This window comes from Dicentrarchus labrax, unplaced genomic scaffold (genome assembly GCF_905237075.1).
Source record: "Dicentrarchus labrax unplaced genomic scaffold, dlabrax2021, whole genome shotgun sequence".
Taxonomy (NCBI): Eukaryota; Metazoa; Chordata; class Actinopteri; family Moronidae; genus Dicentrarchus; species Dicentrarchus labrax.
In genome coordinates this window covers 4,291,889-4,318,999 of record NW_026136706.1, presented here as the reverse complement: position 1 = coordinate 4,318,999, position 27,111 = coordinate 4,291,889, and the positions used below count along the sequence as shown (strand labels likewise).

The 27,111-nt window shown below is 39.4% G+C and overlaps 1 protein-coding gene across 4 annotated transcripts in view; it reads left to right on the top strand.

Moving 5' to 3' along the window:
• The window catches only part of LOC127365786 (ICOS ligand), a 75,193-nt gene that overhangs the window by 41,473 nt on the left and 6,609 nt on the right, over nt 1-27,111 (top strand). For 2 of the 4 annotated variants that reach the window (XM_051404235.1, XM_051404237.1), the window contains 4 exons: nt 3,788-3,901; nt 4,297-4,398; nt 5,106-5,324; nt 5,878-5,979. In XM_051404235.1, coding sequence (XP_051260195.1) covers nt 3,788-3,901; nt 4,297-4,398; nt 5,106-5,324; nt 5,878-5,979 — 537 coding nt within the window. Of the gene's footprint in view, nt 1-3,389; nt 3,503-3,787; nt 3,902-4,296; nt 4,399-5,105; nt 5,325-5,877; nt 5,980-27,111 lie in introns of all 4 variants that reach the window. The other 2 variants (XM_051404236.1, XM_051404238.1) reach the window with 2 other exon arrangements.

Below are 27,111 nucleotides of genomic sequence, written 5' to 3'. Positions count from 1 at the left end.
ATTTATTAATGTATTAATTTAAACATAGTGTCTGTTTCATATTATAATATGATCTGGTGTCTTATCCAGAAGTATTTATTACACACCACACTAAACTATAAAAAACTGACGACTTGAGAATTCAATTCAATTCAATTCAATTTTATTTGTATAGCGCCAATTCATAACAGAAGTTATCTCTGGACACTTTTCAAATAGAGCAGGTCTAGACCGAACTCTTTAAAACATTAATTACAGAGACCCAACAGTACCACCATGAGCAAGCACTTGGCGACAAGGGCAAGGAAAAACTGCCTGTTAAAAGGCAGAAACCTAGGACAGATCCTCCCGCTCTAGGTGGGTGGTCGTCTGTCTCGACCAGTTGGGGTGAGAGAGAGAGAGAGAGAGAGAGAGAGAGAGAGAGAGAGAGAGAGAGAGAGAGAGGCAGACAGACAGGTGCACAGCAACAACAGTATTGGCAATGGCAATCTAGCAGGACCATGGCAGGAGGCTCCACCAGGATCGACAAGAACCTGCGAGAAGAGAAAGCACAAGAACTCCGGGGAAGAAGTGAAGTTAGTAACATGCATAAATGGGACATGAATGAGTGCAGAAAGAGAGAGGAAGGGAGGAGCTCAGTGCACCATGGGAAATCCCCTGATAGTCTAGGCCTATAACAGCATAACTAAGGGATGGTTCAGGACTCACCTGATCCAGCCCTAACTATAAGCTTTATCAAAGAGGAATGTCTTAAGCCTACTCTTGAATGTGGTGAGGGTGTCTGCCTCCCGAACCACAACTGGAAGCTGGTTCCACAGGAGAGGAGCTTGGTAACTGAAGGCTCTGGCTCCTGTTCTACTTTTAGAGACTATAGGAACCACAAGTAGCCCAGCATTCAGAGAACGTAATGTTCTAGTGGGGTAATAGGGTACTATGAGCTCTTTAAGATATGAAGGGGCTTGACCATGAAGAGCTTTATAGGTGAGGAGGAGGATTTTAAATTCTATTCTACATTTTACAGGGAGCCAATGCAGAGAAGCTAGTACAGGAGAGATGTGATCTCTTTTTCTAGTTCCTGTCAGTACTCATGCTGCAGCGTTCTAAATTAATTGGAGCGTTTTAATGGACTTATTGGGGCAACCTGATAATAAAGAGTTGCAGTAATCCAGCCTTGAAGTAACAAATGCATGGATTAGTTTTTCTGCATCTGTCTGGGATAGTATGTGTCTAATTTTTCTAATACTACGTAAATGAAAGAAGGCAGTCCTAGAGGTCTGCTTTATGTGGGAGTTAAATGACAAATCCTGATCAAAGATAACTCCAAGATTCCTGACAGTGGTGCTAGAGGCCAAGTTAATGCCATCTAGAGTAACTATATCTTTAGACAGTGAGTCTCTAAGGTTTTGGGGCCAAGAACAAGAATTTCGTTTTTTTCTGAGTTTAACATCAGGAAATTGCAGGTCATTCAGGATTTTATGTCCTTAAGACATGTTTGTAATTTAGATAATTGATTAATTTCATTGGGCTTGATTTATAGATATAACTGCGTAACATCTGCATAACAGTGAAAGTTAATGGAGTGATTCCTAATAATGTTGCCAAAAGGGAGCATATATAAAGTAAATAGTATTGGTCCAAGTACAGAACCTTGTGGAACTCCATGACTAACTGTAGTATTTATTGAAGATTCATCGTTAACATGTACAAACTGCGAGCGATCTGATAAATATGACTTAACCCAGCTTAGTGTGGTTCCTTTAATGCCAATTTGATGCTCAAGTCTCTGTAAAAGAATATTATGGTCAATGGTGTCAAATGCAGCACTAAGATCTAATAATACAAGTACAGAGACAAGTCCATTGTCAGAAGCAATCAGAAGGTCATTATTAACTTTAACCAGAGCTGTCTTTGTGCTATGATGAACTCTAAATCCTGACTGAAAATTCTCAAATAAACTATTGTTATGTAGAAAGTCACACAACTCTTTGGCGACTACTTTCTCCAGAATCTTAGAGAGGAAGGGGAGGTTAGAAATCGGTCTATAGTTGGCTAAAACCCCTGGGTCAAGAGTGGACTTTTTAAGAAGGGGGTTTAATTACAGCTACTTCAAAGGACTGTGGTACATATCCTGATAATAAAGAAAGATTAATCATATCCAGTAAAAAAGTGCCAATTAAGGGAACAACTTCTTTAAGCAGCCTAGTTGGGATCGGGTCTAATAGACAGGCTGATGGCTTCGATGAAGAAATTATTGAAGTTAACTGATGAAGATCGATAGCAGAAAAACAGTCTAAATATATATGAATGAGACAGGAAACTTTCTTTCTTGGCTCTGATTGGTTGTTTTGGCTCAGGCATGGTGGATTCTAACAAATGCCATTAGAAGCACTGGGAGGAGACAGAGGAGCAGATTATTTCACAGATTATTTTGTACAAATGTTTTTAGGGCTGGGCCCGAATATTTGACTATTCGGGTATTCGTTCGATGGGAAGGTATTTTTGGGATTTGGATATTCGCACACACACCTACACTTTCTCAGGTGTCAGTTTCTCAGGTGGATAAGTAATAAGTAATTCCCAGCACTGAACTTCATCTGTAGTGAGAAAAGAGATGTGTTGTTTCTCATAAAATCCAGCCTCTGAGAGTAAACCTGCAACAGTGTAACTTGGTGTGACACTGGTGAACTATTACACATTCTGGTTCACAGCCACATAATTGTTTTTATCACTGCCTTTGACCTTTTCTGATCCATCCACCATTTCTCCTCATTTCCTTTTCCTTTTCTAGCACCCATAACTCTGGGCACCGTTGGAGGCTCCGTCCTGATCCCCTGCTCTCTACCAGATCCTTCACTGAGACCCAGATGGTTTTTCTGGGAAGACCAGTCCGACAAAAAATTTTTCACTGGCGCATCAATCAAGCACCATTAATAGCTGACGAATACAAGAACAGATGCCATGTCTTCAGTACTGAGTTTAGTTCGGGAAATATTTCCATTAGACTTGACAATGTTACTGTTGGAGATGACAACAAAACATTCTGGGTCTATGTACGTTTAACGGATGAGAAAAACCTCACCCAACTGTCTGAACGACTTTGCAAATCCACACTGCAGGTTTCAGGTGAGTACAGTAGCTTCTTTATTCCAAACCAAAATAAAAATCTCCTCATATCAAAGTGCTGTGAATGTCTCCAGTGTGTCAACAGTTGTTCTTTCTGTCACTCTCACAGCTCCCTACCAACATCTAGTCCTGACTGTTAACAACACAGCTAACAGAGCAACCTGCACAGCACATGGAGGATACCCTGGACCTAAAGTGTCATGGACGGGTCGAAACAAATCCAGCACTGCACAGCTGGACCTGCAGGATGCTGAGACGTCCCTGCAGCAGGATCCAACAGAGAAAACCTTCTCAGTCACAAGCTCTGTCAGTGTGAAGGAGTTCCAGTCTGTAACCTGCATCATCTTCAACCCTCGCACCAACCAGACGATTAAAGAAACTGCAGAGATCAATGATTCTGGTGAGAGCAGCAGATCATTAATATATGTTAATGAGGCCTCAAAGCACAATGTAAAACTGGTTATTATATTTAATTGAAACAATATAATTTCCAACAATAATGAAGCTTGCTCTAAATGAGTCATAGTCAGTTTCAGTTAATTGATTCTTGTAATAAATTAGTTCCTGAAGATTTTGGAAGCTGAAAGATTTGAGTATCCTTAAGGTACTATGTAACAAGCAAACACAGTAGTGTCAGTGCAGAATATCAAATAATTTATTATCTGCAATTTCCCCTCATTTACAGGTAAAGACACGCAAAGTAAACATGATTGGACTAATGGAGAAATTGCAGGTTTGGTAATTGGCATCCTCATCCTCATCCTCATCGCCATCATATGTGTGTGCCTCTACAGAAGACGTGAGTGATGTTAGTTTTAAGGGGGGAGGGGGATGACATGCAGCAAAGGCCACAGGTCTGATGCAGCACATACTCTATGTTGTAGTTAAGAACATGCAAACTAATTTAGTAATTTGTCTATATGGATGATGGAGTCATGTTGCACTACAAGGACTTGTAGTTATCAACTATTCAACTACATTTTAGATTAAAAATAACACAAATCTCTGTACTTATCTTGATCAACTTTAATGGCAACCAGAATCTACATCAGTCAGTAATCTTCTTTTCTCCTTTATATGCAGTTTTACATTTTACAATGACAAAATATATTGCAACAACGTCCCAAAAAATACATGAAATATAACACCAAATAGAACACAAACAGAACCCATGTTTTCTTATTTCTTATCCAGGTGCACCAGCAGAGGGTGCAGACCCCCCTTTGCCTGTGCCAGCTGATGGCAATGAGGAAGACCTGCAAGAAGACCAACCTGATCAGGGCCTTCTAGCTCAGGGTAAGTGAGGAAGACTTGCTAGTGGAGGGATCTAATGAGTAGGGATGGTACAGCAACCTGGTATTGCAGTTAACTGGTCCTGGGGATCAATGATTAAAGGCCGTAGTATCTAGAGCCATAGCACTTTCATCTGTAGGTTTTTGGTACTTTTTACGCTTTGGTGTAATTCATTATCATGATGAAGCTCTGCTCTCTGTGTCGGGGCTGACCTTCCCCACTTAGTTGTAAGCAAGCAAACACACACACACACACACACACACACACACACACAAAGGATAATCAGAAAACAGCAGAGCAGAGAAGCTCTGAAGCTTTCCTCTAGGATTTTTTTCAGCAGACAGGCCTCTGTTGTACCCCCACTGTACTGGTATGTGGAGTATTTTCAAACTGTGGTATTATTACTTTTACTTAAGTAAAGGATCTGCTTCCTTCTCCACCCACAGCCTGTACCTGTGTGTTACCAGACTAATTCCTGTAAGCTATGGACTGTAAATAATAATCAAACTTCATTAACTTTTTATCAAACAAACTGGTTCAAGTGGATAAGAAAGCTGAGTGAACACACACTGCAGTTTCTCTGAACATCCCAATTCTTTAAAGATTCAGAGTGCAGTATCTGAACTTTTAGGCATCGTATACAGACTAGCACTACACTGCTGGGGTTGTTTGTATCATCATGGCATGAAAAAAATTCTCCTTAATTCCAGATAAAAGGTGTATTCAGAATCTACAAGACCCACCAAATGCAAATGAAGACCCAGCTGAAGGAAATGTTCTTGATCTGCTCAACGCGTCAGGACAAAATCAACCTGAGGAAAATAGTCCACTAATGAGGAGGAATGGTGCTGAAAGCTCGACTGATGAGGATGCTGCTACTGGTGGAGGAGGTGCTTCTGGTGGTGCTGATGCAGAACATGACAAAAGCAGTTAAATGGAGATTTAATTGAATTTTATTTATTTATTTATTTATCTATTTACACATTTCTTGCAAAATCATTGTCTTGTTTTGAGTTTGTATCTCTTTCTAATCCGTCCTCCTGTGTTTCCTCTCTGTAAATTGAGGAGATAGAGTTTCCTTGTTTCATTGTGGGTGCTGTTATCATTGAGTGTTTTATTGATTACAGTTATTATTTTGTGTGTATGGGGTTGTTTTTAAGGTGTGAAGCATTTTGTTTGAATGAAAAGCCTATATTATTACAACCACTGACTGACTATATAAATAAAGTAAGAATCAACAGTATGAATCATAACTGGGATCAGAACTGGTGCTGGAAGGGAGGCAAAAACAGGAGTTAAAGAACTACAGTAGTTTAAACTGAGATATTTTGAGATATGACTGCACAAAGTCTTTTGGGGGGTGTTTGCCTTTTTTAGATAGGACAGGTCAAGAAGGATAAGAAAAGGGGAGAGAGAGAGGATGAGATGCACCAAAGGGCCACAGGTAAGAGTTGAACCCATGTTTGCTTATTTCTTATCCAGGTGCACCAGCAGAGGGTGCAGACCCCTCTTTGCCTGTGCCAGCTGATGGCAATGAGGAAGACCTGCAAGAAGACCAACCTGATCAGGGCTTTCCAGCTCAGGGTAAGTGAGGAAGACTTGCTAGTGGAGGGCCCTAATGAGTAGGGATGGTACAGCAACCTGGTATTGCAGTTAACTGGTCCTGGGGATAAATGATTAAAGGCCGTAGTATCTAGAGCCATAGCACTTTCATCTGTAGGTTTTTGGTACTTTTTACGCTTTGGTGTAATTCATTATCATGTTGAAGCTCTGCTCTCTGTGTCGGGGCTGACCTTCCCCACTTATTTGCAAGCAAACCACACACACACACACACACACACACACACACACACACACACACACACACACACACACACACAGAATTTCAGAAAACAGCAGAGCAGAGAAGCTCTGAAGCTTTCCTCTAGGATTTTTTCAGCAGACAGGCCTCTGTTGTACCCCCCACTGTACTGGTATGTGGAGTATTTTCAAACTGTGGTATTATTACTTTTACTTAAGTAAAGGATCTGCTTCCTTCTCCACCCACAGCCTGTACCTGTGTGTTACCAGACTAATTCCTGTAAGCTATGGACTGTAAATAATAATCAAACTTCATTAACTTTTTATCAAACAAACTGGTTCAAGTGGATAAGAAAGCTGAGTGAACACACACTGCAGTTTCTCCAAACATCCCAATTCTTTAAAGAGTCAGAGTGCAGTATCTGAACTTTTAGACATTGTATACGGACTAGCACTACACTGCTGGGGTTGTTTGTATCATCAGGGCATGAAAAATGTCTCTTTAATTCCAGATAAAAAGCGTAACCAGACTCCACAAGACCCACCGAATGTAAATGAAGACCCAGCTGAAGGAAATGTTCTAGATGTTCTGCTCAACGTGTCAGGACAAAATCAACCTGAGGAAAATAGTCCACGAAAGAGGAGGAATGGTGCTGAAAGCTCGACTGATGAGAATGCTGCTGCTGGACGAGGTGCTTCTGGTGCTGCTGCTGCAGAACATGACAAAAGCAGTTAAATTGAGATTTCATTTAATTTTATTTATTTTTGTAATAAAAAGCTTTTGTATGAATAACATACTTTGTTGTGATTAATGTGTTTTACTGAGCACCATCACTTCTACTAGTAACATAACACTATTCTCACTACATCTTAAAAAATCGGAGCAGAACAGCCAGACTCAACAACAGCTTCTTTCCACATGCCATAAGACTGCTGAACCCACACACCTACTCAGGACTTAGCCATCTTATATTTATCTTTATTATTATCTTTATATTGCGTTATTTTATCTGTCTTTCATACAAAAGATATATTTATCGCATTTTTCTTATTTGTATTACTAGTGCAGTGCCCGTAGGAAGTATGTATTGCTATAGCAAATGGGAGGTTAAGTAGCTTTTTAATGGATGGCCAAATGAGGTTGTGTTTGAAGGTGGGACGTCAGGGACATTTAGGTTTGTTGTGAAATGTGTAGATTGATAACTATTGTGTTTTCATACAATTTGGCTTCTAGCAAGGACACTGTAGGGAGATGAACCCCATTCCACTAATGTGAAAGTACCACACCTCATGGTCAGCGCATATAAATTCTGAAAGAAGAAAGTGAACTACATCTGAAATGGGATGAAACCTGGCAGCATAAACAAACTAACTTGTAGCATAGCCTAGTAAATGAACTGGGCAGGACATATTATTTAGCCCTGTAATATAGGCTAGCATACAGAGAGAGAGAGAGAGAGAGAGAGAGAGAGAGAGAGAGAGAGAGAGAGAGAGAGCAATGGCAGTAAGGGTTTCCACATCAAATAATTGTTTTGAAACTACCAAAATAGTGTGAACGGATAAGCCGACGGCTCGGAGCAAGGGCTGATAACTGCACAGGTCTCTCACTCTTACTTTCACTTTCCAGGATGTTTGGGCTCTGCAGTGATTGGCTCTGGTGCGCACGTGGCTACGGTGGCTGTCGTTGACAATGCTAGCGGAATTAGGAAACAATTTATGAAATAATAATTTATTAACGGTATCTTTATAGTCCAAACAAAGCCGGTGTTGCACACCCTTAAACCACACAGCAGCCATGTTGAAACTCTGAGGTCAGTCTGATCCTGATCTGGAGAGATATTTAAGCCACACACACACACACACACACACACACACACACAGACAGAGATTTCTTGCTTTATAGATAGATCTATACAAAAGTTATTTAACATAGGCAACTAAAACTGTGCAATATATATTATCTACATCTATTTGCATATCTTTTTCTTTTGATTGTGCATACTGCCTCTTCTCTATTCCTGTTGTGCTATGTGCCATTGTAACGTAATTTCATTTTGATGCAAATCCAAATGACAAATAAAGGCTGTCTGTCTAAGTTTAACAAGAGTCTACAGCCATGCTAGGAGCTCTGTGAGGTTGTAAACTTGAGCACAACAAATCCTGCAGGTATTTGGTGAATGTTTGACATGGTGATGGTCAGAGGATCACCAAAGTCATGAGGATACCATGAATGTCTGCACTGAGTAACCCATTCAGTAGATGTTGAGAGATTTCCCTGGATCAGTGAAAACGTTGAGCTGCTGGTGAAACTGGAACACCAAAGTCATTCTGATTCATCCTCTGGGCTCCATGGATACAGTATGTATACTCAATTTCAATCATTCCTAGAGTTCAGTCAGCCAAATCGCGTTTGAAATGTTTATTAAAGCAGTATAGCATATTTAGATTCTGGCGTCTAGGCTCCGACCTCATCATTGCCCGCAGATATGTTTACATAGAGATATTGGGGAGTGATGAGCAAATACTTTAAACCCCAGTCAGAGCCCACAGGTGGATGCTGGGGTGGTGGGGGGGCTTACAGAGCAGCAGCAGCAGCAGCAATACAGATGCAGGGCAACAGCGGCATTGACAGAGCAGAGGGAGAGCTGGGAAATTGTGCAGTTTAAATAGAGCGCCAGATTGTAAGGGAGCGCTTAGTTAGTGATTATGGAATGAGGCATGTCATGTGTGTCATTATCATTCATGCAAGAGTTTCCTTGTCTTACGATTACTGCCTGTAGGCTTGTTTCTGTTTATTGGATATTAACCTCTTTACCCATTTTTGATCTTTTGAAAAGGCTTTTGTCTGTTGTTATTGAAGAGTCATTTTATCATTGTTAAAGTTCTTGTGAGTCTCACATATATATTGATATTCACTTTTATAAAACTGGTCTAACCATCATAACCACATTAAGATTTACAGCAGATGATGTTTGCACTCACAATAAGTAAAAAATATCTAATATCATCATGATGTAGTCAGGTGGTAATATTTAATATGTCATTAATCCTAAAAGAATAAGAGCTTAAAAAGTACCTATACCTATAATTCACTGTTACAGTTGTGTTAATACTGTTGTATTACTTTAAGGTTGTTACTGTCACATCTATATGCTACATTTGAAGCTGGAGCCAGGCCATGTTTAGCTTAGCATAAATCTTTTAAATAAAGATTAAAAACAAACAAACAAAGAAGACCTACAATTTCAACACTGTTTTTAAAGATTATGAATGACAATAAATAAGGCGACTACAAGTGTATTTTATCTAGCAGAGAAGCTGCCTTAAAGGCATCACACTGCATCAAACAAAACATTTAAAAACTACAGTAATAATAATCATTTTCCCCACAATCAAATCACATTCTCAGTTGCTACATAAATGTAAACCATACATTAAAGAAAACATGTGTTTTGCTGTTTTGACATCCATCTTGTGAGTTTCTCTGTGATGAGATGTGTTCACATGATTCTGTGACATCAGTTTGGAAGTCAATCATGGCCCAATAAGCACAGGTTCAGGGGTCAGGAGAACATTTTAACCAGAAAATATGACATGTCACCACTAGATGGTGTTTAAACTCAAGTAATACTGACATACTGAAACAGGGCAGAACTGCATGCTGCACATTTGCATCTGAGAATTTATGTCACAGGCTCCAGACCATCAACCATAAGGATCAGTCACCCTCTGGTGGCTGACTGCAGTATAGGTAATACAGCCAATGTTAGCAGATGGGACAAACTAAAAAAATCATCACTCAACAATCACACTACAGCATTTACAGTAAGAAACATTTTCACACCTGTATGAGAAACTCCCTGTACTCTGCACAAGTCCCTCAGTAACGGATTTACTTACTGCTTACAAGTAATGAGGGTGACACATCATGCAAAATCATCTTTCTGGTCTAGAGAGCTGTCAGAGCTGCAACTTGATTTGAAGCAGAATCTTTCATTTTCTTTATTTTTCTCTCTTCCCAGCTCCATCAGCACACCCTGTTCCTGCATACTGCTCATTAATGCTCTTCATTTTTACAGAGTTACAAATAAAGTAAATTTGACAGTCTGACAGATGTGTGTTTCATTAAGTTATAATAATTTATCAATACAGTTTAGTAGCAATACAGTGGGATCCAGAAGTTTTAGTGTATTACACGACAGTCAGTCCATTACGACCTCAGTTGTGAGGTCCAGAGACAGAGAGACGCAACAATTAATAATTACCCGGGTGTTTAAAGAAGGAAAGGAGTTTACTATTAAACTATTTATTTAAACATAAGTGAGGTCAATGTTAACACAAAACAACTTCCTAAAAAGAAAGGAAATGAAAAAACCATTTAAGCTAGACAAACCACTGAGACAATATATACATATGAATAACACTGTCCCTCCACTGATAACACGACGAGCACCACACAGCTCTGATTCACACCTGACAGCAACACAACTCTATCTGGTGGTTTGGCCCATAGTAGTTTTAAAGCTATCGGCCTCATTGCTAAACCACTGCAGGTGTGTTTGACCAGTCAGAGGGGAGTGCGGTACCTGGAACAGGACAGCAGAGGAAAAAACATACACACGTAACACACGTAAATTTAACAGTAATGGAGTGGAGGACAACGACACGACAGCACAGCACCAACACTGCTGTCACTGTCAACCTGCCCTGTCTGTGCATCTCCCTCAAAAAGAGAAAGGAGTCCCGGAAGATGGGGTCTTAAACTGGTGGTATGCAGGGTGGAGACTGGTTGACCTGTGGCACACACACAGGAACTGGAAAGAGGGAGGGGGCATGATGTCCAATTTATTTCAAAATCAACAAATAACTGGATTGAATTTTAATGTTAATTACAATGCACAATAAACATTCAATTAAAGTTATTACATTTAGATAAGTTGTGAAATTGGCACATTTCACACAAAATATGAATCATATTTTACTTGCCCCAAACAACAAAGGCAAGGTAAGTCTATATTTTATATTTAATATCTGAGACAATGTAGAACCATTAGAAGATAAATAGATGCTGAGCTTGCACTGTTTAATCTCCTGACTGCAGCACAGTGCCTGTAGGGCTTTTAGGCCTGTTAGCCTTGTTGTGCTCACTGATCCTCTGGTCAAGTGCAGTTACATATCCACACAAAAGCTATTACTACAGGTCACTTTTTTAAGGTAAGGGGATAATATTCTCGAGCAAATAAATATTTGATTGTCTGTAATCTGCAGAATTCAAAATCTTACAATGAACAATAAGATGGACAATTAGCAATCTATAGTTTAAGTGCCCACCTCTTGCAGTGACATACAGCCACATAGTATACAGTTAAAGTTACACAACAATGGTTAATACATGTTAGAGGAATAGATGATACAGTGGAGCGCTGTACATTAAGTCTCAAATACACAAAGGGAAATAAAAATGTACAGATTTCCCATCCGACAGTCCACAAATAAAATATTCTAAAAACCACCCCAAAATATTGATCATATATTGTTCTGATGAACGAGAGATAGATTTTTATATAGGGCTATTAGAAATAGAACTGATGAACATTACATGGACATCACTCGGATACAAAAAGAAAAAAGTCTGTAATGCCTCCAACAGCGTCTCCTTCCCTTCTCACACTGGTTTAATTTAGGTGTGTGTGTGTGTGTGTGTGTGTGTGTGTGTGTGTGTGTGTGTGTGTGTGTGTGTGTACATAGATTATATCTCATTTGTGTGCTTTGTGTGTCTCTCTCTCTCTCTCTCTCTCTCTCTCTGAAGAGGAGGGGCAGGAGAGCGGTTCTACCGCCCTGTAAACGTCATTGTCATCGCACAAAAAAGCGAGAGCAAAAATTCTACAGAAGAGTCGACCATGATGTTTATGTTACGGTGTCTTTGTCTTCTGTGTTTGACTGCAACAACTCTTTGTGATGAACAAGGTAAGAACGGCTGATTGTTAATTAGTAAATTCATTATTAAAGCCGCAGTGTCAATGTAAAACCATTGTTCACAGTACAGTTCCTCACGAGGAGCGTTTATCGTTTCCGGATTCAAATATGCTTCCTGAATGTGCCTGGAACTGTATTATTGAACTTTATTTCCACTGGAGATTGTTTCATGGTGTTTCTACTGTGTACTACTATACTGTGTATGTGTGCGAGTACAACGCATGCATGTCTTTTCCTCATGTGATCAGCATATTCAAAGTAATTCAGCTGCTGAGAGTCGCGTTTCCCTCGCACGTGTTCCGTCAGCATGCAGACAGTGAAGAGATCTGTTCAAAGTCACATTGACCACAGACCCAGTCTGCATTGGTCCAGTGGGCCCTGAACCCCCAGATGATCAGAACCAAAAACGCATCATACAATATTTATTCTTCTAGTTATTAAACCAAGTGCTGATAATGAGGTTACTTTTCCAGCTTCCTCGTCTATCTGAGTTCAGTAGCAGTCCCGTCATCCAGTTCTCACACAGTGGTATTCAGGTTTGGCCATTAGGCTGTCACTGACATGAGATCAGTGAGGAAGCTTCTGTGTCACAGTCACTACTACGTGAGCGCTCCTTTCCCAGTATTTTTGCAGTGTAAAATTAGTAAACTGAATTAATTCTTTAAATAATGAAATTATGGATGGATTTGTTTTCAGTGGTCCTCAGCTGTAGGATAACTTTCTTTAAACAACCAGCAGATTGCTGAGTTTACATCCATTTTTAATAATCTGGTCAACTGGAAACTGCCCTGACTTTGTCCTTTTGTGTGTTATTTGTCACCGTACTGTTTTAGGACAACTCAGGAAAATGTCCAGTGTTTTAGACATTTGTCGTGGTGGTGGACATAGCTATACATATTTTCACTTTAAACTCTAACTAAATTATATTGTTTTGGTAAAATATAATTATAAGGTTGAGATCTCCTGTCTACCTCTGCCACAACTTATAGATACCAGCAAACTCTTTCATATGAGATATGTGGCTGTGATCAGTTGAGCAGATTTATGATTATGATGAAATGTATTTGTATGTTTATATTTGACCACAATATGGAGTGTGGACTGGTAGCTGGAGAGGTGCCAGTTTCACCTCCTCTGAACTTCCGAGGTTCCCTTGAGCAAGGCAACCTAACCACAAGGAACAGCTCATGAGCGCCACGTGGTGTGGCGAGTCCATCACTCCACCATCTCTCTCCCTGTTGCATGTCCACAACTGTTTACTGAAAAAGTAAAAACAAAGTTACAAGATTCTTCTCTATTGTATGGTCAGAAACTGTGTAGCTCCATGGGCTGCTTAACCTAGTCTGCTCAGGGGGATGATGTCATCACCTGTATACTTAAAGGAGCATTACAAAATTCTTTAAATAAAAACTACTAAAACTTTACAAGTATCAATATGGCTCTTACAAGAGGTTTTACTTGAATTTTGCAATTTTCCAAATTCTCAAAGCAGAAATGTTTTGTTGTTGTCCCCTCTTCCCCTGTCTCAGTGATTACACTGCTACTACAATTACTGTCACATTATCTTTCAGGCACCTTACAATATCATACTAATAAGAGTAACTGACAACTAGCAGTTAATACTGTAAGTAAATAATGGTAACAAAGATTATTAAAGTGATCTGAATGTATGCAATAATGTGATAATATGCTAATCATATCATAACAAACTAACTCATTTAATGGTTAATCATTGGTTTCACACAACATTACTCTGGAGACTATTAAGTAAACTGCATGTAAACTGTTTAACCTGATGACTTTGTATGTAGATTAAAATGTGTTTTTATCCTCCATCCTTTAAGGACCAGATGTCATCAGAGTGGAGGTGAAAGAAGGGAGTGATGTTACTCTACCCTGTTCCCTCAACATCAACATTGAGTCACAGCGGTTTGACTGGAAGAAAGATGGTCAGAAGAGTGTCTTCCTGTATGATGCAGGCATTCATTACAATAACGGCTATCCAGGTCAAGATGAACAGTTCAAAGGTCGCGTCTCGTTCTTTCAATACGAACTGAGTCGTGGCAATGCTGCCATAACCATCAGAAATACAAAGATGGCTGACAATGGAAGCTATACCTGTGCCTTTCCACGTCTTCAGCCAAGTCAAATATTCAACATTTCGCTTGTTGTTGGTAAGTGTTTCATAAAACATTAGTCCACTCATTTAATAACTGGTTAAATAGTCCTGAGTTTAATAGTCAGAATACACAGCTAGCAGAGCCTCGTACACAACTTCTTATGAGTGGACAAAAATGATTCAAACTTGTGAAACATCAATTGTGTCAGTTTGTACAATGAAATGTAATCCAGAATGTATAAATTACACACCACCCTAAACTATAAAAAACTCATGACGTGAGAATGAGACAGGAAACTTTCTTTCTCAGCTCTGATTGGTTGTTTTGGTTCAGGCACGGTGGATTCTAACAAATGCCATTGGAAGCACTGGGAGGAGCCCACAGATTATTTTGTAAAACTCTTTTTAGAGCTGGGCCCGAATATTTGACTATTCGGGTATTCGTTCGATGGAAAGGTATTTTGGGGATTTGGATATTCACACACCTACATATTCTCAGGTGTCAGTTTCTCGGATGGATAAAAAAAGTCATTCCCAGCACTGAACTTCATCTGTCATGAGAAAAGAGAAGTGTTGTTTCTCATGAAATCCAGCCTCTGAGATTAAACCTGCAACAGTGTAACTTGGTGTGACACTGGTGAACTGTTACACATTCTGGTAAAATATAAAAATCTCCTCATATCAAAGTGCTGTGAATGTCTCCAGTGTGTCAACAGTTGTTCTTTCTGTCACTCTCACAGCTCCCTACCAACATCTAGTCCTGACTGTTAACAACACATATATGAAACTAATTCCTGTTAAAATAACACTAAACCCTTTCCAGCTCCTTTCCAGAACCCAAACATTGAGATAAACCAAACAGAGATGACAGCAACCTGCAGCACAAATGGAGGATACCCTGAACTTGAACTCAAATGGAGCGGGGATGGAGGGACTAAACTGGAACCACAAAAAACCACAATGACTCGTGAAGCAGACCTCACCTACAACATCAGCAGCAGAGTCAACATCACTGGGTTACAGAAAGTGACCTGCACAGTTTACAACCCAACTTCAAACCAGACTCTGACTGCAACTAAAGATGTGTCTCCAGGTGCTTCAGTGTTTACTTTTCATTTTTTAATGTGTGATGATCGTTTCATCTGCCTGCCATCTACTTACTGTGCTGTGTCTGTAAAATGGACATAAAGTCAAATAGAAAGGGCTGCTGAAGTTTTAACTTATTTTGAGGCCCATTTATAAAGAAGTTCTCTGTGTCAAAGTCAAGTTTTAATGCTTTTAATATTTCAATTGATATTATATTTATAGTGCAGATTTCTGTGGGATCGTATTATCACTGACATAAAGTAGTATGCTTGCATATTCAACGATAATGTTAAGACTAAACATAATGTGGTTCAAAGTTTCTCTTTTTATTGTTTTCTGTTTATCTAATAAATCAGTGACTGAAGATTTTATTTAAGATTTTATTCTTGTGGCACTACATACCAAACACACAGTACATTAATGTGTTTAAAATGTGATCAAATATCAGTGCAGCATGTTAAATACGTTCTTACTCTGTTATTTCCAATAATTTACAGCTGAGGAACCGAAGAGCGACACTTCTTTGGCTGTTGGATTAGGTGTTGGCCTACCTCTTTCCATCATCATCATCATCATCATCATACTTCTCATAGTGTGCTGGGACAGAATATGTGAGTGACATTCTATATTGTAATTCTTATTTTATATATAAATGAATCATCAACTGGTAAAAAACATTAAATCATTGTAAAGCATAACAGTAACGACCAAACAGAGCTAAAAACCAAAAACACAGTTAGTGCACTGGCTGTGTATTACTGCATTCTGGCTCAGTAACCTGTGTGCTGTAGGACTCCACACTTTATGTAGGTTATTCTCTGTAGAAAGACAGCTAAGACAGCTAAAGAGGGCTACATCAAGTCAAAGCTAGCTAATGAGAACTTCTCCTGGTAAAGATAGTTATCTTTTTCATGAATTTTATTTGGAGGTTAAACTCTTTAAATCACACTAAATTGCAGATAATTATTGCTTATTATATTGTCAGACAAATTCCTATAAGCTATGGACTGTAAATAAAAAGAAACACTGCAGTTTCTGTGAACATCCCGATTCTTTAAAGAGTCAGAGTGCAGTATCTGAACTTTTAGGCATTGTTTACAGACTATTTATTGTCTATGTTATTTCCAATAATTTTCAGCTGAGGAACCAAAGAGAGACACTTCTTTGGTTGTTGGATTAGGTGTTGGCCTACCTCTTGCCATCATCATCATCATCATCATCATCATCATCATCATCATACTTCTCATATTGTACCTCTACAGAAAATGTGAGTGATATTAGTTCATTCTATATTGTAATTCTTATTTTAAATATAAATATATCATCAACTGGTGAAAAGGAATGCACTCAAATAGCAAACAGAAACCTTGTGACCTGAAATGGATAAACACAACTATGAAACCATAAAGTATGAAACTGTTCATGTGCAGATACACGACACGAAAGACAGCTAGGACAGCTATACAGGGCTACATCAAGCATGTGAGACAGCTGCAGTTAACCTTATTGTAACCCCTATGAAAGTACAGCTTAGGGTGAACTGACTAATATTTGTTTGTTTGGCCTCATAGTTAATAAGTTTCATTTTAATACCTGAATTTATGAGGGAAACTGTGTTTCAAGATGACTGTAGTTGCCTAAAATAGCCGCTAGAGGGCGCATTATGTATGTGATACGTAGGCTGCGTTTCATTAGTCGTTCAACTTGCCCTCGTTCACTTGCCCTCGGGGAATCCCCGTCGCCATCATAAGTGTTGTTCCAATTGTCTGTAAACTGAAGTGAACTTGGTGAGATGGACCCTCGGAGGGCTGAGGGAGCGAGTGAACAATGATGGTCACTCCGAGGTGGTTATCACCCACAATGCATTGCAGTTTACGTCATTGCCGCTATAACCATAGACATATATACATAGACGCCGCATCGACTGCTGCCGCCCACTAGAGCGGCGTGCCTACAGGGCTGCCATCTTGGAACAGGGCTAGCAGAGGCAGCGGTGCATCAACCTACGAAGGAAAGAGGAACTCCTCAATCTCAAAGTAGAATTATTGGCAGAAGTTTGGACCGATTTCCAAATGTACTGATTTGTTAAAAACGTCACACATGTAGCTATGATACAGGGTGCTTGGATATACTATTATTATCATTGTGATTATATATATATAGTGATTATCTGGTTTACGGTGCACCCACCGTGGATTTCACACGATCATTACATATTACACAATCATATCACACAGTTTGATTTCTGAATATCCTGTTCTGATTAACGTTACCGTGGTTACTGCTCTGCTTTCTGCTCAAGACTCGGCACTGTTGTCATAGCAACATGGAGTGTCTCTAGCCAATTTCAGCTGCACAAGCTACAAAATAACTAATGAGGCGGTATTTAACACATGTAGCGACATGCCTATAGGTAACAGTGTACAGTGCTATGTGTACGACTTCTTCGTTTGGTTACAACAAAGACAAAAGTGCTTAAAATAGTAGAAAACCACAATGTTTACTACGTGTGATGCTCGGAGTAGCCATCTTGGTAACTGAACTTGGGGTCCTCTGAGCTCAGACGACTTAACTTTCAGTTCTTTTATTTCTTTTATATATTGGGGATTTGAATCTGAACCATGATTCTACTTTTTGTTGATTGTGAGAATAATCCATCCCTTGCTCCTTGAGTTGAATCTGAGTACAGTAGTCAATTAAGTGTTGTTCTTACTGGGTTACATTAGCTAAACCTAAAGCCAAGTTTAGTTATTGACTTATCCCCTAGTTGTAATCTTAAGAAAAAGGTCCATTTAGATGAACCATCATTTCTGTAAGCAACAGCCAAATCAATTCACCATGGACAAGAAACAAAAAATAGCTAATCTCCTGCTAAAGATAGTTATTGCTGCAGAATTTCATAAATTAATTTTATTTGGAGGTTAAGCTCTTTAAATCAAACACTAAATTGCTAATTATTATTGATTAATATATTGTCAGACAAATTCCTATAAGCTATGGAATGTAAATAATAATCAAACTTTATTAACGTTTTCTTAAAAAATAAAATGGCTCAAGCTCGGTGAGCTGCACAAACTGCAGTTTCCCAAATCTTTAGAGTCAGAGTGCAGTATCTGAACTTTTAGACATTGTTTATGGACTAGCACTACACTGCTGGGGTTGTTTGTACCATCATGACATGAAAAAATTCTCTGTAATTCCAGATAAAAGATGTATCCGGAGTCCACAAAACCCACAAAACCAGGGAAATGTTCCTGATGCTCAGCCCAACGTGTCAGGACAAAATCAGCCTGAGGAAAATATTCCACTGAGGACGAGGAATGGTGGTGAAAGCTCGACTGATGAGGATGCAGCTACTGGTGGTGTTGATGCAGAACATGAAGAAACCTGTTTATAATGGAGATATGATTGAACTGAATTTATTTATTTTTCCATCTGGTATATCACTTGCAAAATAATACTAATAATATTTTGAGTTTTTATCTCTTTCTAATCCATCCTCCGCTGTTTCCTCACTGCACTGAGATAGTGTTTCCTTGGTTCATTGTGGGTGCTGTTAACATTGAGTGTTTTATATATTACAGTTGTTACTTTTAGCGTTAGTGTTGGCTTTAACAGGGCTCGCTGTGTTAGAGTGGCTGGTTGCACTGGAGGCTCCTCAGCTGTCACAGTCACTGGCTGTCCCTGTCCAGTGACATCATCCTGTTTCCTGAAATCTTCCTCTTCAGACAGCCAATGGTACGATGCCCAGCTTGGACACAAACAAAGCAGTGAGGGCAGCTCACCTTGCTCTGTTGTACACAGTCACTGTATCTGCTCGTCTCAGATGTTGGCTACTGAGGACGGGCTGTTGGTGAGCAGGGGTCTCCAGGGGGTCTCCAGGTCTCACTGTCAGGAGGTTTCACCATCTGGGCCAGATGTTTGGTCAGTGAGGAAACTTGTGCAGTCAGTTCTCTAATAGCAGCACAGTTAGCCTGTAACTCAATGTTTAGTTAAAGCTTGGTTAGCTGAGTCACTACTGTGAAGCTGAGCTGTGCTTACAGTCACTGGTTGGAGTTTAGCTACTGAGCCAATGCTTTTAGTCTTTCTGCCTCTTCACCAGTAGACTTGGTCATTTTATCTAGGAGAAAGTCATTAACTTGCACGTCTGTGAGGAGGGGTTTAAGGTCATGTTGAACATGGTTCTTTTTCTCATTTAACATTTGGTAAAGTGTGTGAGGAAAGGTACCTTTCATAGCTAAACTGTGCACCAGGCTGTGTGAGCTCTGGGCTCTCTTTGTCTTACTGTTTAACATTACTCAACTCTTGGAAAAGTTCAGTACTGCAGACAAACCGCTTTAGTTCAACAGTTAAGTCACTTTTATTAGTTAACATTTCTGTTCATGTACACTGGAGGCATTGGTTGTCTATGGTTGGTGTAGTTTGGTGTCTGTCTGGGGGGTTGTGGTCAGGATCTGGTGGAGTGGAGCATCCATGTTGACGGGTTGTTCATAAAATAGAGAAATATCTGTTTAAATAAAAACTTAACGTGGCGTTTCCAACCCGCTACATGTGCTCTATCATCTAGGGTCAAAGAGGACCTTTAAATATGAACTTCTTTATTTGGTGAGGTTTAACTGGACTTTTATTGTGATGGATCACTTCCTGTCACCTCATACAACTTGACATGCCATGTCCAGGTGATAAAACTCCTGGCACAGCATTATTCTCTCTTCTCTAGCCGCTCTCTCACATTGGGTGACAAGTTCTTGCAACTCGGTGTGGCCCGGCCGAGAAACAACACTGAGTCGTTAACTCTGCAAAGCAATGAGTGAAACTCCTTTCCTCTTGCAACCTGCACCAGTGGAAACCGCACAGCAGAGACTGTTTGGACTCCAGAACCACAACTCAAGCCTGGCTCACAGGACCACCAGCTGATCCACGCAGCTCACCCACAACTCTTCTTCATCCCTCCATTGGACTGTCTGTAACGTCCTGGGCATAGATTAGATTTTTTTTTTCTGTACATCAAATGCTGAATGTTCGGACATCATTAATCATGTGGTATTTTTCTTTTGACGCAAGCTGTGACAGTTTTTTGAGTCTAAAAAGTCATTTTCAATCCTCACTCCTCACTCTTGGTCTGCCAAGTGGAAAAACAACTGTGCTTGTGTGTGAAACAATTTCATGGGGGTAAATAGTCTATTTTAATATTACCTAACACTTCCTCATCACCCTTTTAAATTTGCATGCTATTTGTCAGCCTGACACAGTGAAACTGCTGGAGAGACACATTACCCTCTCAGGGTTAATGAGGAAGATAGAGGGATGATTCTATGTTTTATCTTTGTTTTGCAGTTCAGACATGTATTCTACAAGCCTTCTGATTTTACTTCTATCTGGCAAGATATGTATTTTGGTAAATAAATGCATTCAAATTTTGCAAGGCAGCACAGTTTCACAAATCATCAGGAATAATTTTACTTCCTCATGACGAAAGTCAACATGTTCCTGAGCTGGAGAGCCTACAGGATGCATATGTTTATTGTTTGTGGATTTATCATGTTTATATCAATGCAATGGAAAGCTATATAGTAACATATTTTGATTTTCAAGTTCTGAATTTGGCTTTGATTAAAGTGTGAAAGAAAGAAAATTAGTTATTTAAATGATCTTGATTTGCGTCTCCTACTTTCTCTGCTACTGGTAGCTGGATGTTCATGCAATGTATCTCAGCTTACTTTGTTTGAAATTTGAAATCAGATAAATGATAATAACAATAGACATATAATGATAAGCAGCCAAAGCAACCCAGTTCTGTTGAAGAAGAAGTTAGACATTTTTTGAAAAAAGTTTATTCACTTGAAAGATGAGAAGATTGTTATCATCATATATAAAAGGCTATAGACAAGTTACTTTCCATTTTAATATTTTTATGGTGGGATTACTACTGCAGATCTGAAAGTAATGTTAATATTGTCATTATTTATTACTATTGTTTTTCGGGTACATCAAGCACTGAGTGCAACTGTGGTCTTTTTTAAGATTTGGATACATAAAGTTGGCAGATGTGGCCAGGGATTGTCACTGGAAGCTGCCCTCTGTTCTGGGTTTTGTGTCCATTGTGGTCAAAAGACAAGTGGTGCTTTTATTTCTTCCAGGCAGAAGAAACTTGGCTTCTGCCGCAGGGGTGAATCAAGTGGATTGATGTTACTCAAGTAATAGGTTTACATGGTTATTAAGCAGTCTCTGTCACACACTCACAGCTTACAATCACATTTTAATATTGTCTTAAATAGTCTTAACTTAAATTATATTATTGGCTTTTCTATTAATTATAATGGTTGTATTCTGTGCTTCAGAGAGAGTGGAATAAAGCACTTAATAACTATGTAAACCTCTTACATGAGTAACATCAATCCACTTTGCTCCTGTCTCACACACAGACACGTTCACACATGCTCACACACACTCACTCACTCACTCACTCACTCACCCACACACACTGGCTGCGTTTCATTAGTAGTTCCACTTCCCCTCGTTCACTTCCCCTCAGCCCTTGGTATGACGTAACAGCATACGTCGCACGGAGGCCACTTGGAGCGCGGAGGGAAAGTGGGCGGGGGAGGAGCGGGGGATTTAAATGAAACGCACTTGCCCTTCGAGTGTACTCATTGGCATCCGTCGGCGTTATAGCGGCAATGACGTAAACTGCAATGCATTGTGGGTGATATCTACCTCGGTGTGACCATCGTTGTTCACTCGCTCCCTCAGACCTCCGAGGGTCCATCTCACCAAGTTCACTTCAGTTTTCCAGACAATTGGAACAACACTTATGATGGCGGCGGGGATTCCCCCGAGGGCAAGTGAACGAGGGCATGTTGAACGACTAATGAAACGCAGCCACTTACACACACACAAACACTGTTGTTGATGTCATACAACCTGAGCTGGAAGTGGTACCCTTTACTTCACTTATTGTAAATGACAGCTTTCATGTTGCTATTCTTCTAATTCTAACAGCTGTTGGGAAGAAAGGAGACCACAGACTCACTCTGTCTATTTGACGCTCGCTCCACACACACACACACACACACACACACGTTAGAGTTTGTAAGTGTCAATGTACATCACAATATTGCATCACCTTTGTATGTGTGACTTAAGCAGCTGCACAGTACGTCACTGCTCATCATAGCAGGAAACTGCAGAAACATTATGAGGAACAAAAGAGGAAGAATTCTTTAGAAGCAGAATGCATTAATGTAAATACAGACCTCTGGTTTCATCTGGTTGACTGATGGCTGCTGAGACTCGAGACTGTTACTGCAAACAAAACCACACATTAGAAACACCGTCCTTGTTGTGTAGTTGTTGTTTTCAGTATTGGATCTTTACTCCTTTCTTAAATGTGAAATTGAAAGTGCTTACATCTGTGAGATTGAGTGCTGTGGTCGAAACAGGAAGTTATCTACAGACAGCAGACATTATCTGAAGGTTAAAGGTTCCTTTTTTAAGAGACTTAAAACAATAATATAGCAGCAAACAACTATATATCAAGATCTAGTGGATCTGAGCAGTGACGTCACACTGTGTCTGTGTATGCTGCTATTTGTCTAAGTGAGACTGCTGAAGCCTCATAATAACTTCAGATAAACCCATCATTTACAAGGGAAGTACATTAGGAATATGCATCTCATAATGCAGCGGTATGAACAGGAGGATTGGATGAGGGTGCAAAAGCATGCATTACACCCTCAGTTTAAAGATCCCCTCCAGATATGTATACAAATAGTCTGCTTGGAACAATAATGTGTGTCTTTTCTGCAAAAAAGGAGGTAAAAAAAAGGCATCTAGTCCTTCTACCTCATTAAAAATGTGAGAATCTAGTGTGCAAATGTTGCAAATGCAAATCATTTCTAAAGTTTTCCTGCTGGACACAAGAAGTCTCCATCCAAGTCCATTTTCACTGTGTGTGCACTGGTGGCTTCAGGTTTCTACATCACGCATACTGGACCAGGACTGTTTACCAAACTATTTGGGATGTCACAAATCACACTTGTAGGCTCTGCGGCTTAAAATCTGATTTTCAATGAGCACAGACGAACTCTGCACAGACATCATTCAAACATCACACTGTAGGAACAAGAAGAAACACTGATTTGTGAATGGAAGGAAAGTAACCTGCTGGAAAGTAACACTATTTACAGTTACCATATACTTGAATATTTCTATTTCATGCAACTGCACTCATCCTACTACATTTATCTGACGCCTTAACATGTTACTTTTAGATAAGCAGTTTCTTTTTAAGCTGCTGTGTTGTCAGTATCAAACGCATAGTCAAGTGTCTCTGTCATGTTTTAAGATTTTTCATGATTTTTTTTTTTTTTTTTTCTGATGTTGATGCGAGTCAAAGGGTTGCAGCAATGTGCCCAAGACACATTTCCCCTCTGGGACACTACTCTACTCCCACTACTCTATGTATATCCTGTTTGTTTAATCCATTCAGAAACTGAATGTAAAAGTGAATGAATTTTCGATCTACAGATGGAAAAAAGTACCAGACAATTTCTAGAGGATACCTACTTGATTTGTCACAGACTGTTGCAGCCTCATTAACTTCAGATAAACTTTGGAAATGCACTGTATCTTTGCACAGAGTGAGGACTGGGATTGTGTTACATTGGAAATGCATCTCTTAATGTACAGTATGAACAGGAGAAATGATAACAGGAGGCAACACCTGTTTCAGTGTTCATATGGGCATCTGATTATTGGATCAAAGGTCAGAGTGTGTAACATTTAGGAGGATCTATTGCTATTGCTAGGAATGTAATGTAATGTTCATAGGTATGTTTTCATTGATGTCCCCTAATCACCAAAAAATCAGAATTGTTGTGTGTTTGTGTTTTCTTTGACCCCTGAGACATTTTTATCTTCAGACAGAGTGTCTCCTCATCCACAGAGTCTACAGTGTTTCTCCAGTAGTCCCGAACAGGTAAACTAAAGATAGGGGCCTTTGGAGGCCACCGTCATTTTTCCTATACTCTTGGAAGGCCGAGCTGTATTCTAATGGTTGCAGTCTGCAACTTCACCGCTAGATACGACTGAATCCCGCACACTGGTCCTTTAAGACCAACTTGAAAACTTGTGAAGCAAAAACCAGAATCACAACTGAGAACTGCATCAGTATGATCCTTGTCTTTTCGCCTGTAGTACAAATAACAGCTTTAGGTTATAATTGCATTAATTAATTAATTGTCACAAAAAAAGTAATTTGATAAACAAAATTGCAGCTATGGAGACACACATCATCACACATGAATATAATTAGGCTCACTGAAACCACAAGTCTCGACTTTCCAGTCATACCCAATTCTGCAATTCCAGTACTGTTTGGGACCCCAGTATGCAGAAATACTCAAATGGGTTCTAATATTATTGCCTTCCTAAGGATGTACAAGAGACTTTGTTTCTGTTTACATTGCTGTGTAGGGAGAAAAAAAAAAACAGTGTATATGATGTGAATATATATATATGTTGTACATTTTCAATAAAAAATTGATCACAAAAAAAATATTTAATCATTAAACATCATGTTGTAATAAACAATTACGTTTACTTCATTCACTTGTCTCCACTGACTGAAACATGCAAGCTGATATTGACATGAAAACAGTGATATCACATTATCTATTCATTTCTGTACTTTCTTCAGGTATCTCTACTGTAGTTGAGTATGTAGTTTTTTCTTTTGGCCAAATCTCTTTCCATTCCCTTCATTTTCAAAATAGGTGCATTACTTTACTTTTAATGTATTTGAGGGAAATGATCAATAAACATTCATGTTTGCGTCATGTTGCACCTTCCCAACATTGAGACCATGCATATCACGCTTGACAGACAAAACAAGATAAAACAGACAAAGAGGGAGACTCTGTACTCTTTTTTTACACAAGTATCTGTAGTTCTGCTTGAGTAAAGTAAAGTTTTGCTCTGATCTTGTGTTTACTCTCTATAAGATGGACAAAGCATGCACAGTAGCTGCAACTGATGCACAAGTATTTTAATTTAATGTTTCCGTAGTGACCACATCCTCTAAAAATCATGTGCCTGAATGGGCCCTGCATGTGGTAGTGTGAGGCATGTTTTATTTGAGCTGTAAACCTGAAGCTTTCACACTGTGGGCATCATAACAGGCTCACCTTGTTTGCATAGAGGGCATGAAAGTCAACACTGGAGGTTTATTATGAGGACAGACAGTGTTCCTGGTTATGGTTTTGCATCTCCACCAAAAACAATAATGATATAACAACCACAGAAAAACATCTGTGTCTAATAAATCTAAATATCAGCCAAAGATGCTCCCATTTGTACCTTACCTACTATTTTCTCAAAAAGAGCAAAGAGGAACTGGAAGTACTGTGGGCAGAGTTGTGCTGTGAGAAGTTCACAATGTGGCTAGAGGTCTGACGACAGCATTTGACAAGTTGTTAGTTCCTTATCAAACAACTGCTTACCACTGACCTCTATCACTGTCTTTACACTCACTGCAACCATTTCACCACTAAAATGTCCCTGTAGTCTGGTTTATGCTGTGTGAACTAAAAGAGCTTTAAAGATTCATATATCTGAACACGTACAGTATATCTGTAGTCACATCTGTTTCCTTTAAGTAAATGTGGCTGTCTGTGTGCTAGGCTGGAAACTGGAAAAAAGGACAAGGAACTACGTTTACTGAGCTTTGGTTTGTAAATGAGCTGAGCAAGCTTTGACATTTGCATCTTGTCTCACAGTGAGTGACCACATCAGAGGACTTAAATGAAAGCTTCTTTTCTGAAGGCGTGCAGATCATTTTGGACACAGCACAACAACATTCAGGTTGTTAATGACAGGCTGTGTGAAAACTCTCTCAGCCATAAACGTAAGCTGGTATGAAATAATCAACAGCTACTATTATGCAGGTTACAGGAATCTGTTAATATATTAGACAGGTATCACCTCTTTTACCTCTAACTTTAAATAACACAGATAGCAAACCAACAACAACTACTTTCAGTCTCGGCCCGAGTGCAGCTTGAATGCGACGTGCGTGCTAACTTAAAGCAGTACTAATAGCAGCTTCACTCACAAAAACAATGTCGCGGCGGAAGTTAGAAGTGTCTGACATGAAATATAGAGCTCATAAGCATGAGTCAGTTCACACAGGCCAGGTAGGTTTATGTGCCAACCGCCCGTGCCTGTTGCCATTATATATGAGTTGAAACACTCCCTTTTTATCATGCATCACAGATCATGTAGTATGTGATTATGTCCAAAATTAAAAAATTAAAGCTAACATTTATTTAACTTGTCTTACTTTTTTGAAGTAATATAACATTTTATGGGTTCTATCTTTGGGGTAGCCTACATCCTATCTGGTCTCATAAAAGTACATTTTCAACACGTACAACAGTATATCTCAAGTCTCAAGTTTTGCATGCATTTAGTTGTGGTGGTTTCCATGTCCTTGTCACCTGCTTCATGACCGTCATTTCCAATATATTATAAAGATGTACGTTGGCCAGTTGTAGCCGTCCTCGTAATGTATTACTATAACATGTCTTCTAACTTCAAAGGTTCTTTTAAGTCAAGAATATACTTTCGGGCTCTCTCCACGTCTTTCCAAAACGATCCCAAATTGTTATTATATTGTATTTGGACATTTCCAATACTTACATGGCATCATGAAATATTTTCCCTCTTCTACGGAT